The following is a 16,728-nucleotide window of genomic DNA, read 5'->3' as shown; positions in this document are numbered from 1 at the left end:
TCTGTATGAAATAGTGCATTGGGGTTTAAGTGTGGGAGCAATTTCACTTAAAAGAAATAGCAGTCAAAGTAATCATCAAACCATGTAGACAAGGTCAAAGACAAAAAAGAAGTTGTTGTTGATAATACAAAACAGTACCAGGTTTGCATTTGTACTCATTTTCTACAGAAGTAAGCTGACATTGTATATAAAGAGTCTGTCAAAATTGTAGAAAATAGGGGACAGTTGCTGTCAGAGGCCCACAGTCAGACTCCTACTAAAAGAAACACTGTCATTTATGGGTGTCTGTCAGGAGACCTTCAAAGGGGTGGAAATTGTGATAGGAAAATAAAAGTGTAGGTATCAAGATATTGAGTGATATTAAGATACTCAGAGGTCCAGCACCCATTGGGAGAGTGCACTTCACTGTGCAGAGCTGGATGTGTGGGTTGTGTCCCTCTTTGTAATGTAACAGCTGCAGGTCTTCTACCTCAAAACCCAGCTTCTTTCCCCTGAGGGCCTTCCTGAGCAAGCATGGTGATAAGCATTAGCACCAACCCCACTTAACACATTTCCACAGAAAGAAATAGGCTATGGTATTTCAGGAAAATATTTCCCATTTTTAACAGGCATAGTAACAGCATTTTCATACACTAGCGGTCATATATAGCCAGAAGCATTTACTTTAGTTTTAAAAGAAAAATCTTTCACACTCTTAGGGCATGGATGCTATTCATTGAAGCACCCATTTTGTAACCTACTTTTAGCCTTGTCTTATCCCTCAGTTTGTCGCTGGTCATCATGTTGTTTCTGTGCTGAAACCATAGAGCACATCAGGCAAATACTGAGTCTATCCATCCCTCTAGCATACATTGGAATACAAAGAATTAGAACCAAGCTGGGAAATGTTAGCAAACACTACTGAGAAAGCAAGGACAATAGATACAGCAAAATATATCTTTGTTTTGAAAAATGGAGGAAAGAATCTGAAAAATATTTGACTCCGTATTGAAAATAATGATGAAAGTAGTAAAAGGAATAGATGTAGATCTGATGGAGCATGTCCAGAGAAGGGCCACAAAAATGCTCAAAGGGATGGAACACCTCTCCTATGAGGATAGGCTGAGAGATCTGGGGCTGTTCAGCTTGGAGAAGGCAGAAGGGTGACCTGAGAGTGGTCTTTCAGTATCTAAAGAGGAGCTACAGGAAAGAAAGAGGATATTTTAGCAGAGTCTGTTGGGATAGAACAAGGGGAAATGGCTTCAAGCTCAAAGAGGATAGATTTAGGATAGATATAAGTAAAAATTCTTTTACAGTGAGGGTGGTGAAGCTGCCCAGTGATGTGGTTGATGCTCCATCCCTGGAAACTTTCAGGGTAAGGCTGGATCATGCTCTGAGCAACCTGATCTAGCTGTGGATGTCCCTGTTAATTGCAGAGGAGTTGGACTAGATGACTTTCAGAGGTCCCTTCCAACTCTAAGGATTCTGTGATTCTGTGATTCTAATCTGATTTGCAATACAGATGCCACTTAAAACATTCAAACCTAGTCTGAGTGAGCATATGTCATTAAGTACACGGCTTAAAACGCAAGGGCTTCATTTTCTGCAAGAGAAAACTGGTTGGAAGATGTCATCTTGTAGGGGACGATCTCTGTATGGAGCGCATCTCCCAGAGGCATCACATCAGCAGTTCTAAGTCAAAATATTGAACTTTGAAATCAGAATTTTCAATGAAAAATCAGAACATAATTGAAAAACTCAAGAACTGTGGAATAAACATTTCTCTGCCTCTTTTTTACTTGAGTTTTACATAAAGGATTGTAAAGGCTATTTCAGAAAAAGCCATCTTCAAGTGCCGAACTGGAGTGCTCAGTCTGAGTCCTGTTTTCTTTACATCCACCAGATAAAAGCAGTGGACAATGGCCGACCCCAAAAATCTACGACTGCACGCCTCCATATTGAGTGGATCAAAAAGCCCACACCCTCACCCGTGCCCCTTACTTTCGATGAACCCTTCTACAACTTCACGGTCATGGAAAGTGACAAAGTGACAGAAATTGTTGGGGTGGTCTCTGTGCAGCCATCCAACATTCCTCTCTGGTTCGACATTGTGGGTAAGTGGGGGACCAGTGGTGAAGGGGAGAAGCTTGAGAAGCAACGTGTGTGGATGTGGGGTGTTGAGAGCAAGATGGCTGACCATGAACTGTGCCCCCTGAATTAAAACCACTTCTGTAATGCTGATATGAAAATGCCATTTATACGCGGTGATAACAATAATAATAATATTCCTGCTTTTGTTATGACTCCTTAGCTAAGCTGAAAAAAGCGCTGTATGGCTGAATTGTTTTTTTTCATAGTATGTTATTTACTGCAATCTTAATGTTGTCTGTCATTTAAATTCTATTGTCATACTTTGCTAATCTCATTTCTAAATGTATTTATGGTACTTAGACTTGCTGTCCCTCATTTCTCTCTTTCTTCACCTTTTTTTCTGCATTCTGTTCTTTTTTTTCTGCTTCCGACTGCCCTGCTTCAAGGTGGCAAGCATGCTCGAGAGATGTTCTATATTCTACAGACAGCTTGTGGGCAGAACTGTTCAACAGAAGGTACCCTTAGTGCAAACACATTTGCTAAAATACAACTATCCAGGCTGCCTTTTATTTTTGCAAGTTCGTTGAGACGATTTATATTACATCTTTCATAAGTGCCTGTGACAGGATGCAATGCGACACATGGATGTGCTGTGTTCCTTTCTATGACAGCTTTTACCGTATTTGTGTCCAATTATTATCATTTTTATTCACGGATTTTCCGCAGTTTATCACAAATAATTAATTCCAACTTTTCACAGTCCAGTGCCATCCATTTAACTGTGAAACAGAATGGGATGCATCGACATATGGGTTACAAATGGAGCCACCGAAAGTTTGTCTTGAATGCAAGCTGAAAAAGAGAAATGTGTTTTGATGTGAGATTTCAACCACAAAATTGTCTCACGTAAAATTGCTTACAGAAACAGGGAGGGAGAAATATACTTAGCAAAGAGGAGGAGAAGCCATGGAAGCTGTGTTATTAAAATCACAGGGAAACGCAGTTAAGGATGTAGCTGCCACAAAAACATGGAATAGATTTTCTCGCTTGGTTGCAGCGGGGAAACAGGAATCGATAATCCTAAGCATTGCTTCCCTACTTTTTCTGCCAGTTCAGTTATGTCATTTAAAATAACTCGTTTGACATCTCCAGACTGAAGATTTCCCCAACAGCACAACGGCCCTGCAAAGTTGCTGCAGTATTTTAGTATTTGCCGGTACTTGTAGGTAATGTTTGTGTGCCTTTGGACATCAAACACTGTATCTGCTCAAAGTGGTGTTATTTAAATGAGGGGTTATAAAGCAAACACTGTATGAAAGATTAGAGAGACAAAAGCCTTTGCCACAGACTTAGTGGAAAGGGTGCATCAGCAGTCTCTGTTTACAGGGATTGAGCCCGGCTTCCATTTCTGCACAGCTATTTGCAGATGGGTTTAGTTAACAGGAAGAGCAGGGACCACAAGAGAAAGGCTCTGTCAGAGTCATTTTCATCCACCTTTTATTGCCAATTTGTGCAGATGAAAGGCAGAAGCAGCTGCATTTCCTCTTTGAATTTGTATCAAGGTTTCAGGTGCCAACTGCATTAAAATTAAACCCAAAGCTATTATCATGTTCTGGGGTTCCTGCTAGCCTCTGGGGAAGAACAGCATATGTTTCCTACCGTTTCCCTTCCACTCCCTTGGCTATTTCAGTATGCTATGTGCAATTTATTAGCTAATGTTTACATTCCCTTTTTCTTCCTTGCTGACCCTAGCTTTCCTCCCAGGAGAAGTCTGTGTTTATTGACATTATTGACAATTTTTTTTCCCATTTGAACCTTTTGGTGCCCTCTACAGCCTTTTGGTCTTTTCCTCAGTGAATTCACCAACTCTCATTAAAATGCTGCCTGTGTTAAGCTCCGAGAGAAGCCCCGATTTTTCAGCTGCCTTAATTTATGTTGTTAGTCTCATTTGCAATCTAGAAACACCTTACAATAACATTTCATGTTTGCCTCCTAAACAGAGATGATGGGGAGGACATTCTTAACTTAAGACCTTTAATTTTGTCACTGAATGTAACCTTTATAGCTAAAGTAGTTCAAAATGGTCTAAAAGATTTTGGCTATTCAGACGATCCTAATGGTTTCTTTACAGCATCAAGGAGACATTGCTCCCCTAGACTTAATGAAAAGTCGATGACCCCAGCTATCCAGTTCAGTACTGTTACCATATGGATGTTGTCATTAAATATCACTACTGTTATTACCAGCAGCATTAGCAACAGTCCCTATTTCCACAATAGAAACAGCAAGCAATCCCAGGCATGCAGGAGACTTGGTTGTTTAGGCACTCCGCATACAGGCTGAGAAGTCAAAGTCCATCCTGAGAGGATTACAGACAGTGATATATGTTTATGTTCTGTTTGCTGCCTTCAATCAGTGTCAGTTTTAAGAACACTTCTTGTTCTGCAGTACCCAGCTTGTAGGAAGAGATAAAGATACTTTCCTTCTGGGGGAACATGAGGAATTTTTCACTATGAGGGCATTCAGGTCCTGGCAATTCTGCCCATAGAGTTGTGGTGTCCCATCCCTGGAGGTGCCCAAGGCCAGGCTGCATGGGACCCTGGGCAGCCTGAGCTGGTATGCGGTGTCCCTGCCTATGTCAGCAGGTTGGAACTGGATGGATTTGGAGGTTTCTTCCAACCCAAACCATTCTGTGATTCTTTGATTCTAATACTGACGTCTAGTGCCAAAACATCCCATGAAAGATACAGGTTCGGAGTAAAAGTTGTAGAAAATGGAAAGCTGTTCAGGACTGCTGATGCAACAGAGGATTTTAGTGCTGCTGTCAAACCTAGACTTTATCCTGCTACATCTGGTGTTTTGTGATTTTGGACCTCTGAGCACAGTTCATAGTAATGTCAACATAAGCCATGAAGGCTTACCTAGAGGCATGGTTTAATATAGAGTTTGCAGGTTGACCTTTATTTGTATGACCTTTTCAAACTAAATGGGCATTGGAATTCCAGAGGACCTTTCTTTTTTTGATGCTTAATATACACTTTCTTTGAGCTCAAGAGGAAAAGGAGCCTGAAGATTAGGCTTTCTAGGATGCTGTCTGCCTAACTACAGCATTCAGATTGCACCTGCAGTGTATGCTCCTAAAATAACTGCTTCAGCTCCTGAGCTAATCTAAGATAGAGGAAGGTGCCTTGCATGCGAAGAGATCATCTTTCCTCGATAGACTACAAAGGTAGAGGAGCTAGTTGGTATTTAACTGGGAACGGTTGAGATGTCACACTTGGTTTCTGTTTTTCAGAATGCATTCAACACCATTCTCAGTTCATGTAGATCGCACAGTGTGGAAGGCATGAACACAGGTTGTTTCAATTGTGTTAAATTTATTCACTCATATATGAGATAGATAAAAGAATGATAAAAGAAGCTCCAAAAATAAGTCACAAAATACTAATTTCTCACAGGTAAATTGAGCCCTCTGTCATTTCCTTCCTTTGTTAGTGGTGGGGATGGTGTGATGATTACTTTGAACATTGGAGCTAAGCTGCATGGTGCTAGTTTTTGCTTACATAGCATGTTGCACAACATCTCTCTGATTCTCCAGAATCGCTTCCCTCTATTCCCCCAGCCAAACTTTAAAAGTACATCCAGACTTTTTTATCAAGGGTGCTTAAATGGCAATAATTTTAAGAGCTAATAATTTTAATTAATCATCCATATAATTCACAGTTCTGCAAATGTTCATTAATGTCTTAAGTTGTGTATGCCCGTAGCCTCCTTTGAGTTATCTCCTCTGAGAACTAACTAAAATACCTTCTGATTTCTTTTCTGCTTTTATTTGCCCGTACCTTCAGCTTCTTAGCAGCAAACCCAAAGCTTTGACTCTCCTTGCAATAGCTTTATCTTTCTGAAAATTTGCACTCTGCAGTGTTTTGTTCTTCTGAGCGTGATACAGTGTATAAAAGAATAAATCTTTGCATGTAATGTTGCTAATGTGTATTATGCCATGATTAAGAATAGTCTGTAGTTAAAGTAGTATTTCTTGAGGCAATCAATAAGTTTGTTTCATATTTCAGCAAATAGAAACATTTGAAATCTGACCCTCGTTTCTTTTCCTGGAGACCCCTGATGCAGTTCAGACATTCTTGAGAGTCAGGATGAATTTGCTTTCTGTATTTTCTCTCTGCTCTGAGCAAAGAAGAATTGTAGCAATTGATCCTGTTTATCATCACCGGCCTTGGTGGTGATAGTTTACTATGGGGCAAGACAAGTAAGAATTCTTACTGCTTTGAGAAGATCTATTCTGGAGCATTGTTCTCTAAATTACGTTGTCTCTTGTATTTCTCTTCGCCTCCCCTCTTCCATCATGGCAAGCCAAATGACTCTTGTGTGAGGATAACAATATGTCCTGACTTTTTAAGTTTGGACTCATAGCCTCCACGTTCTTTGCTCTCTGCCAGAGAAGGAAGAGTCTTGCTTTCAAGATTTCCTGCAGAATTCAGTGTAATTTGGCACTGAGTCTTGGCATCTGAGTTCTGAATGTTTGCAGTCATCTGACCTCCCTTAGGTCTATATTCAATCCCACTCTTCTGGATCATTTTCACTGGAAAAAAAGGGGAAAAGACCCTTAGATGGGACTCATCTGCCTACAAGTCCTCCATATTTGCAGATACGTTTTCATCTCAGAGGAGAAAATGTTTTTTCCCAGCAGGATAATCCTGCATATCAGCAGCTAGTACGAATATAAATAGGCTCAGTGTCCTACCAGTAATGAACTCCATCTAGGAAGAGTACTACAAGAAAACATTGTTGCTTGCAGCAAATACAATAATCAAAATACAAGCAGACTGTGCATGAAAATTAAACATATTCTGGAATTCAAAAAGGACTGAAATATATTTGCACTGTATCTTGCCGTAGGCAAATTTGCCAGTTGATGTCAAGAAATCCCTTTTAACAGCTCAGAAGGCTTTTCTTGGCCTGCCCATTACACCAGACATGTGGTAGACTTTACATCAGAAGATCTCCTCTTGCTAGTCATGAAAGACTTTATACTGTTTTTTTCTTAGCCATCTCTTTTTATAACAGGAAAGTTAATTATTTCTATCTTTCAGATGGACTGTTGAATCAGATGTGTCCAGACTCCATTTCTTGAGACCACCTCTTTGCCCATACTATGGCATTTCCCAGACTGAGAATCAGGGCAGTGAAAATCATGAAGCTGCAGTAAGGGTCAAGAACTAAGGTTTTTTGTACCAGGGGCTGTTTCTGCAGCCATTCCAAGTTTGACAAAATCTGAAATTGGCTAGAGTTATTGGAAGATGCTATATAAGTGGCAACATGCTTTCAGATAGCATAAAAATCTCATTGTTATGGAAATTTAATGCTTACACAGTTTATTGAAGAGCATAAAGATCCATCTCAAGAAAGAAAGGTTGGAAATCATCTCATTTCACTTTAAATGTCCAAAGTGAAGACATAAATATCTTCACTAGCTCTCTTTGGGAATCTTAACAGTCAATTAGAGGGGCAGAACACTTTCTGGATTAATTTATGCCATCCAAACACAACAGTTTTTCACCCAGAGATGACTAGACAGGGACTTTTCCCAGTCTGAGGGTTTCAGTTTATCAGGGTATTGTAAGGGAAGTCTTTAATATTACGTACCAATATTACATCTTAGCTGGCAAAGGTACTGCAAACAACGGCTAATCCCCATCTCTCTTAGGTCATTCAGTGTCAAAATGCTTTCTCAGATCAACCTGAATACCCACTTCGCCATTTCAGTTAACTTGTCTCCTTTATCACTGACTTTCCCAAAGTGTCCAAGGAACTTATAGTGCTTTGTCTTCATTTGAATTATTTCTCTCTTAATGCAATTGCGAGCACATTAGCAAAGACGGCTTATAAATAGCTTGTATCCAAAAGTAGGTTTTCCAAAACAATGGAAAGGAAAGCATATACTTCTTCCTACAAAATGGAATAAGTAATACAAATTCACATTAATAATACTGAACAGCTGAACAAAATTTTTTCATCCTTAGCCCACTTCCATCCTAAGACTGTGATCAAAGAAAATGTGAAATGGAGTATAGTAATGTTATTGAAATGTACTGCTGAAGTTTACACCATTGCAAATAAGCTTCCTTCAAAATGATTTGGAGTTACATGACATCATGATTTTGAAAATTCAGGTACCCCAGAAATGTGTGAAGCTCTCACTACCTCCAGACTTGGCCCTTCATCCTCCACCTGAGAACCCTTTGGAAAGATATTGCTTCAAGTAGAGCTTCTGGATTAGTTCAGATGCACAAGTTTTTAATGGAGAAGTCCTGTTTGTTTTTGCATGACTCCTTGCTCTCTGTACCCTTCCAGCCACATCTTTCAAAGATAACTCTGTTGTAGACTTTGTAACAAGCTTGATGTAGGCATTGCGTATCTGTTCTTTTAGCATATATGCCTAAATTTATACCAAATTCAGTAGTTATTCTAAAATGCTTCAAAGGCATTCCTTATCTGAGGTGCTGTTGTGAGGGCATATGGAGGCTGAGAAGCAGTACAGAGCATTTCCAGGTCACATTTAGTAGGTTGAGGACCTGAACCATTATCCCAGGAAACATGAGAACTTATTCTCAGGAATTCAAGCACTGACTTCATTGTAGCTAACCATAGTCCATTGAAATGTACCAAGTAAATCAAGAATAAATCAGGATTTCACTCCAGGAGAGATCATAGCCACAAATCTCACAGATGAGTTTTTTCCCTCTACTCTGTCTTAATGTTTGATGCAGTTTCTGCATTGCTTAATAGAAAATGAATCAATATGAATTAAAGTGCATTGCCTAGTTCATTACAAGTATAGGCCAGAGCAGTATGGCTTGTGACCAAGATTTATTTGCTTGTCATTAGACTGATCTGGGAGATGCCTATGCCATATAAAAAACTTTTATGCTGTATTCAGTTCATAATTTATGGGAAGAGTATTCTGCATTTAGTGAAAATATCTTGAAGAAGTTGGGTTATTTGCAACACAAATGTATGTTGCCCTGCACAACCTGAAGTAATCCAACAGAGGAAGAGAATTTATAACATTGATTATTAATCCTCCTCTTCTACTTCTTGACATTTCTAAAGGCAGGGTTTCTTTGGATGTGTATGCCAGTTGATAGCATATAATTTCTGACTGCTCATTAAGATGATTATTAAGCATCTTGAAGTACAGGCTTTCATTTTGTTTTCATAGTTATCAGTATGAAACATTCCCTTTGTAAAGTGCCTACTGTCCCAAGGCTAGCTTCGTTTCAGCAGAGATTTCCTCGCAAGAATCTGAAATTCACTTCTTCAAAGGAAGCTTTTTTCAGAGTTGGTTTTCATGGTTCTGTTTTTCTCAAGTAAATCAATTTAAAACTTTACTTGGGAGCTGGCATCCTTTTCTTGCAAACTTAAGGAAAAAAAAGAAGAAAGAAAACCTGAGCGTATGATCAATGTCCAAATACCTTGGTATTGCTTAAATGTCAAGAACAATCACATTTTCTGTCCAGTGTCAAATAGTGTTAAGCATATATATCAGCTAAGGGAAAAATATGTAGTTTGGGCTTGCAGAAGGAGGTTAGGGAATAAACAGTGTTTCTATCCCCCATAAATCACAGCAGATCCAGTGTCAGTGTTTTCCTGGAGAACCACAACAGCATCTGTTAGGCTCAGAGCTATAAATATGTATGCACGTATATTCAGCACAGGGAAGCCTGATGTCGAGTCTGAAATGATCATGTTTAGATTTTTTTCAAAGGGCAGAAGTTCACCAGTTCTTCCTTCCCTTTGCACAGATCACTTGCTCTCATATTCCTTCTCCCTCTTTCTTCTTGCCTTCCCTGAGTGCATTCCCAGGCATTCCAGGACAAAGCAATGCTTCTGCCATCTTACACTTTCTATGCAGTAACTTATTCCAGAGGTAGAGAGGAATGAGAATTTCTCTGTGTTATGGAAATCAGGGACAATTCATCCTGTTCACCTGCAGCGATCCTCCTATATCTTCAGCTTCTTGGAAAATCCACTAAATGCATGACTGTGCCTGTGTCATGAATGTTCTGGCAGTGGATCAGCACCTCATGCAAATGCAGGACTTGATGGCAATGGAAGGAAGACTATCCTCTCCACTTCTTTGTCTCCAGCCTTAAAATGAGAGCTATTTTGTCATAATATTGAAATCGGTTGTATTTATTTATATATTTTAATATTGTAGAAGGATTATGTCAGTGGAATTGATGTCTTTCTACCTATGGATCTAATGCCAAGAGATCCAAGCAGCTCCTATACAAGTTCTTAGCCAATGGGTTCTGAAAGCACTTTGCAGAACGGAGCTGTCAGTCAGCATTGCATTGCTATGTGAAGAATCCACCTGGAGGGTTCATTTCTCAGCAGTGTTATGTTCCACCAGCCCCCCAACATTTCAGACTCAAGATAAATTCCACTTTGGAGTGGAGTGGGTAGGAAGCAGCTTAGCAGTAGGGAGCATGTTCCTTACTTCTAAACATAATGAGCAGTTCTGATCTGTAAACTATAGCTGTGGCTGAGAAATCCTGTAACCCTTTAATCTCAAATTATTTATGGCCCCCTCTTACTTTTTAATAGACATTTCTATTTTTTTCTTCTGTTGTTTTTTTTTTGTTTTGTTTTGTTTTGTTTTTTTTTAATTTTACCTAAGACTCAGGAGGGTTTTTTCACTGCTGCATCAGTCAGTGTGTGACAGCATGAGGGGATATTAGTTTCAGAACAGTGCTTTGTGAGGGTTTTTTTTTAATGGAAAGGAATTCATGATGTGTGTCCTGTCAGATCTATTTAAATAATTCCTAAAAGACCAGTAGAATATGACCTTTGCTGCCAGTAATTTTCGTTGTCCTTGAAATTAACATAACAAATCTCTATTTGCATTTTGTAAATTTGCTGTAATATTTAAGGGCTCAGCCTTCATATCCATGAGTATCGTTGAGAATCCCCTGAAAATAAAATCTGTGGAATAGAACCCTCTTAAAATGGTTTTTATTCAAAAAGATTATTGTGCTTGTTCATTACACAGACTGCAAGGGCAACATCTTATGGGCTTATAGCCATTGCATTCTTTTTATAGACTCAGTTATGGTTCACTTAAATATACTGCTAGATTTTTTTTTTTCTTGCAGTGCATTTTAATGATATCTGCTTTCCAATGTACAAACTGTGCTTTGAAATATAAATGAGTTACAAACAAAGACAAATCTGTAGATGTATTGTGTATGCTAAGGCAAGCCATTAAGATGGATGCCAGTAAACATATATATGCACACTTTGTGGAACATTTGCAGTGGAATTTTCCAGAGATGGCTAATTTAATTGTATTTTTGTGCAACAATTAGGAGGGAATTACGATAGTTCTTTCGACGCGGAGAAGGGAGTGGGCACTATTGTCATTGCAAAACCCTTGGATGCAGAGCAACGGTCAATATATAACATGACTGTGGAGGTCACCGATGGAACAAACATTGCCACCACCCAGGTAGAACTTCACCTTCCTTTGCTGACAAGTTTTCCATTTGTTAGTGAAATACATATGCTATAAAAATTCATAATTTTGCTACTAAGCTAAAACCTCATCCTTTGAGACCAGTGTTAACTAATGGAGGGATGTTTTTAGAGCCTTTCTATGTGATTGTAAAGAATGGGCTGGTGAATGCTTCAAAGCGGTATTTCTTCTTTTGTCCTATTCGTGCTCACATGAAAGTAATTTGCCTTCCTCCAGCTGAGGGAGTCCCTATCTCTGGCGGCACTGATAGATTTTGACAACTGCATCACCCTGTAATTGTCCAAAATACAACAAGTACTTCTGTGATGCTGGGGAATATTGCTATTGATTGTATTAAATGGAGTTTATGCCTCTCATCCTCCCAAGACCCAAATGTGGGACATGAGATCAATTGTTCAGAGACAGAATTGTTCAGAGAGGACACTTAAAATTTGTAGGATATACCTTTAGTGTCACTGCCTGTGATTACATTGTCTTTCTGGGGACAGCCACAGTCAACCCTTTCAAATCAAACTTGCTGATCAGGGTCATTGACTTTCAGCAATTAATATAATAGATCAGGTAAGTGTGAAGGGCTGGAGTAAAACTAGGTCTTCACATCACTGCTGGTGAGATCCTAATGCACAGTCTGGATGTCTGCATGATAGGAACCAGTCTAGAGGAGCTGGTTGGAACAGTGGCCCATTTTACCCCACTGGACCTGGTGAGGGCAATGGAACCCATACACAGTGAGTCATGGAGCAGGAGTTAGTTAGATCCTGAAATCCAGCACCAGAATGAGTGTCCAAGTATAAAGTGTGCTATAACTTGAATATTATTTGTCACAGGAAAAAACACTACACTGTGTGCAGCCTCAAATCCCAGATTAAATATGGCCTATAGAGGAAGTAAAAGGATAGATATGTGATGTTACATATTTTATGATAATGCAGAAGGAAGGACTGAATATTTTTTATTATGGTGTACAGATATATACACATACATGTGGATTCTTCTTTTTGCCTTGCCTTTTTGCTCAAAGGTTCAGATACAAATCTGTATTCACTGATTCACAACACTGACATTCCTAAGAGACTGTTAAATCATTGACTGCTTTTTGAATCCAAATTCTTGTTTATAACCAGACTTAAAATCTCTATCTAATTATCCCTATCCAATACCTTCTCTTGATAATCCACTCTTGATAAGAAACATCAGTTGACGGTAAGTTAAGTGGTGGGAAATCTACTATTTTCCGTGCTAGTTTAAGTAATTAATTGCCTCTCAGCTGAAAACATTCCTTATTTTTTAACTTGATTATATCTGACCTGTATTCCCTGTTATGCCTTTCTCCACTCGATTAAAGAGCTCTTTAAAAACCCGTATTTTCTCCCTGGGAAGGCACTTACTCAGAGCAGTCAATTCACCTCCCAGTCTTTTGGCAGACAGGCAAAGGAGAATGACTGACCTCCTTACATCCTCTTTCTGTAAGGCATTTTCTTGAGCCCCCAAGTAACCTTTTGTTTTGCTTTGTTTTTTTTTCCAATCTTGGCTACGTTCTCAGCCCACATTTCAGAAGCAGGGCGTTGAATCCCCAACACTACTTTGTGCAAAAGGTTCTGTCAAACAAATGTTACAAAGCGGGAGGATTTTCAGACATGCTGGATGCAGATGATTTGTATTTGCATGGGTATTATATTTCTTGTTTTAGTTGCTTGTAATTTAATAAAATGACCCCTGTGACAATCCTCAAAACCTATTTTGATGAAAATCCATTGTTTTTAATTAAAGCATATGGTAAAAACATATTTTAGTAAAGCTGTTGCATTCTGAAAGAAGCCTGAGCATTTTTCATAACAGTGGTGTGACCTATTTAAAAGCTTTAGAATAATGATTTAAGAATTGCAGTACTACAGCGTTTGGTTATCAGTGATGGCTCCAAACCCTTCTCCCCATTTCCTTCTCTCTATTTAGATACTGTTTGTGGATTTAATTGTGGCACAAGCAGTATCTGAGAACGTGTTTCTTTTGCTGTTCACAACAGATTTCAAAAGCAATCTTTATCTCAAGCCTGCCGGAATGATGGTCTACCTAATTATCTCTCCACACTACTAAATTTTCCTACTTTACTTCTGACTGTTCTTCGGAACCTTTGGGTGACTTTGTTCATCTTCATTTTATTTCAGAACAATAATAAAAAAACTGAAAAGTAATATATGCCGTAGAAAGCATAAAAGAAAGATCTGCTCATGGCTTTTGGTGGTCTTATTCTGAGTTCTGGTAAGGTGACATTGGAAGTTTTTTGTCTTCTGTGCAGAAGTACCTGCATTTTTAACTATAGCTGCAAAAGGATTCAGAATCTGAGAATCATTTGAATTGGAAGTGATCCTTAAAGGTCATCTACTCCAGTTCTCCTGCAATGAACAGGAATACCTGCAACTAGAGCATGTGCTCAGAGCCCCATCCAGCCTGATAAATATGATAGAAGAGGAAGGGAGATGAAGGCAAATGGGTGAATTCATCCACTTGTACAACCATAAAGTAATAAAGAGCCACTCCAAAGTGATGTGGTTCATTGTGAAACAGCCGATCAGCAGTGTGCCAAGCAGAACAGTCTTGCTTATTATTCCACCCCACCTGTTCCCCTTTATCTCTTTCTGGCCTTTTGTCTGGTACGCAGTTGGAGGTGGTAAAATACAGCATAAAAATGCCAAAGATTTTTGCTTGGGTAACACAATCCCTGGCATGGCCTCACATAAGTTTCTGCAGCAACGCTCCCTCACGCCTTGAATCCTGATAAACTGTTGGCTTCCTTCATGCCTTACTGCACACATGGTTCGCTGCTCTGCCGTCAGAAGAAGGAAATCATTTTGATTTAAGAGCTACATCTGTTGTATTAACAGTTCGCTGTTGTGAAAAGAGGTGAAAAGAACATAAGGAATGTTTGAAAAAAAAATCCCAAACTTCATTTGTAACTGAAGGTGGTTTTGGTTTGGAAGTGATGAGCATTGCAGAATTGCAAACTCCTAAGTGAGAATCATAGCATCAGGATGTGCTGAGCCAATGTCACTCACCATGCGCAGTGGAACACAGCAGTGATAGGGAGGGATGGAGAGCAAAAGCGACAGAAATGTTGCCTCATTTGATTTCTGTATTATTTATATATGTAACAATTTGCATACATATTTTTATATATGTGTATTAGCATATTTATATATATTTACATATACATGTATTATAAATTAAGTCAGGAATAAGCCTGGGAGAGCTTTTGTTTTTATTCCCCCTTAGCTTAATTCATCATTGTTCAAGGCTGCGTGGTTATTTATGAAAGGCTGAATGCATACATTGGCATTAAATCCCTTAGAAACATGATTCTCACAGCTGCCAGGCGAGCTTCTGGCCATGGGATGGGGATGGGGCTTCTCCCAGACACTGGTAAAAATGGGGACAGAATCTCCTGGAGCAGCCATGAGACTGACTAACTCAGCCAACATATTGACTGACGTTAAGTAGCATCAGATATCCCCTGGGTAATAACTTAGCTTTGTACCAAAATCCTATTTTTTTTCTTTTTTCTTTCATTGAACAGCTCAAGTCCTTTACTTTCAAGCACGGCATAGTAATAATGTTCATTTCTTTATACGTATACTGCTAAACTACCTACAGAAGTACACCAGGAAACAGTCATCTAAGTGATGATGTTTTTCACTTTAATGGATAATTTTGTACAAGCAGGCAATTATTTTTTGAAGAACAAACTCCTGGAGTCACAGCATTATATAAAAAAGACATTTTTCTTTCTTACTTATTTTCTTACCTCCTTCTTGTTCATAATCATCCTAACTGCCATAAAAAGATGCTTTAAAGCATGAAGCCTAATGCTTCAAAGCTAGCAGGAAAAAAAGTGCTTTGACTGCACTTACTCTGAAGCCATCCCACTGCTTTGCCTTCTGGGGAACGTTTTCTTTATAAGATGTGATGACGATCTGGAATAGGTTGCCCAGAAAGGTGGTGGATGCCCCATCCCTGGAGACATTCAGTGTCAGGCTGGATGGGGCTGTGAGCTCCTTATCCAGCTGTAGGTGTCCCGGTTCATTGCAGGGGAGTTGGACTAGATGGCCTTTAAGGGTCCCATCCAACAAAAATGATTCTGATTTTGTGTTTTGTTAACACTGTGAGAAACTGGCCAGTCACAGCTAATGAGAGTGGTTCTTTTTGCCAAACAGGGACAAGTTCTTCTTAGTGGACTCTGGCCAATGTGTAGACAAGATATCAGAGTCTGCATGTGGGTGAGGGGCATTTGTACAGTTACGTTTATTCCTTTGGAGGATCTGCAGCTATTAAACAAGTTTTCAGAAAAGTCAAAATTCTGCATTGTTGCCTGCACCTTTCTAGCAGAGTGGGAGTACACCAAGGTGTTGGCTGTTGCAGAGCAAATTGCTTCTCTGAAGGCAGACAGTGCCTGTGTGGTCTGTGGATCCTTTGAGAACTGAAAAGATGCAGTGTTTCCAGATAGTTTTTCACATTTGCTCAGGTGAATATTTCCTCTAAACCAGAACCAGGCAAGTAGGATGAGATGAGTTGAGAGGGAATGGCCTTAAGTTGTTCCATAGCAGGTTGAGGTTGGATATAAGGAGAAATTCCTTCTCAGAAAAAGTGGTGAGGTATTGGTGCAGGCTGTCCGGGGAGATGGTGGAGTCACTGTCTCTGGAGGTGTTCAAGAACCATGGAGATGCAGTACAGAGGGCCGTGGTTTTGATGGCAGGTTGTAGGTGGACAGTTGGACTTGATGATCTTAGAGGTCTTATCGAACCTTCATGATTCTGTGATTCAGTGCTGTGCTTTTTTTCTGCCATTTCCAGCCATCTCAGCACTGCCTTGCCTGTGAAACAAAGACTTTTTGCCCTCTTTTAACATAACTCAAAGGAACACGGTGAAGTATAAGTAACAGTCCATTGAGGTTCACAGAGAAACTGTTTGCATTTTTATGTTAAGATTGGGGTTTGGGGGGAAAAAACTTGTCAGGAAGTAGCAAATAAAGCTGTGTGGTAACTCTACCGAAAGCAATATTAAATCAAAATAGGTTTTCAAAAACCATACAAAAGCGTAACCTGAGTTTAAGC

The 16,728-nt window shown here is 39.4% G+C and overlaps 1 protein-coding gene across 14 annotated transcripts in view; it reads left to right on the top strand.

Moving 5' to 3' along the window:
• FAT3 (FAT atypical cadherin 3) overlaps positions 1–16,728 on the top strand; it is a 383,565-nt gene that overhangs the window by 279,063 nt on the left and 87,774 nt on the right. For 11 of the 14 annotated variants that reach the window (XR_004305990.1, XM_032442226.1, XM_032442225.1 and 8 more), the window contains exons 6-8: positions 1,883–2,093; positions 2,517–2,585; positions 11,457–11,596. Coding sequence is in view for 13 of the 14 variants with exons in the window: in XM_032442226.1 (XP_032298117.1) it covers positions 1,883–2,093; positions 2,517–2,585; positions 11,457–11,596 (420 nt within the window). In the remaining variant the exon portion in view is untranslated. The remainder of the gene's footprint in view (positions 1–1,882; positions 2,094–2,516; positions 2,586–11,456; positions 11,597–16,728) is intronic. The other 3 variants (XM_032442223.1, XM_032442227.1, XM_032442228.1) reach the window with 1 other exon arrangement.

This window comes from Coturnix japonica, chromosome 1 (genome assembly GCF_001577835.2).
Source record: "Coturnix japonica isolate 7356 chromosome 1, Coturnix japonica 2.1, whole genome shotgun sequence".
NCBI classification, from domain to species: Eukaryota; Metazoa; Chordata; class Aves; order Galliformes; family Phasianidae; genus Coturnix; species Coturnix japonica.
Note: the sequence above shows the minus strand (reverse complement) of the source record. Positions and strands in the feature narration are given on the sequence as shown.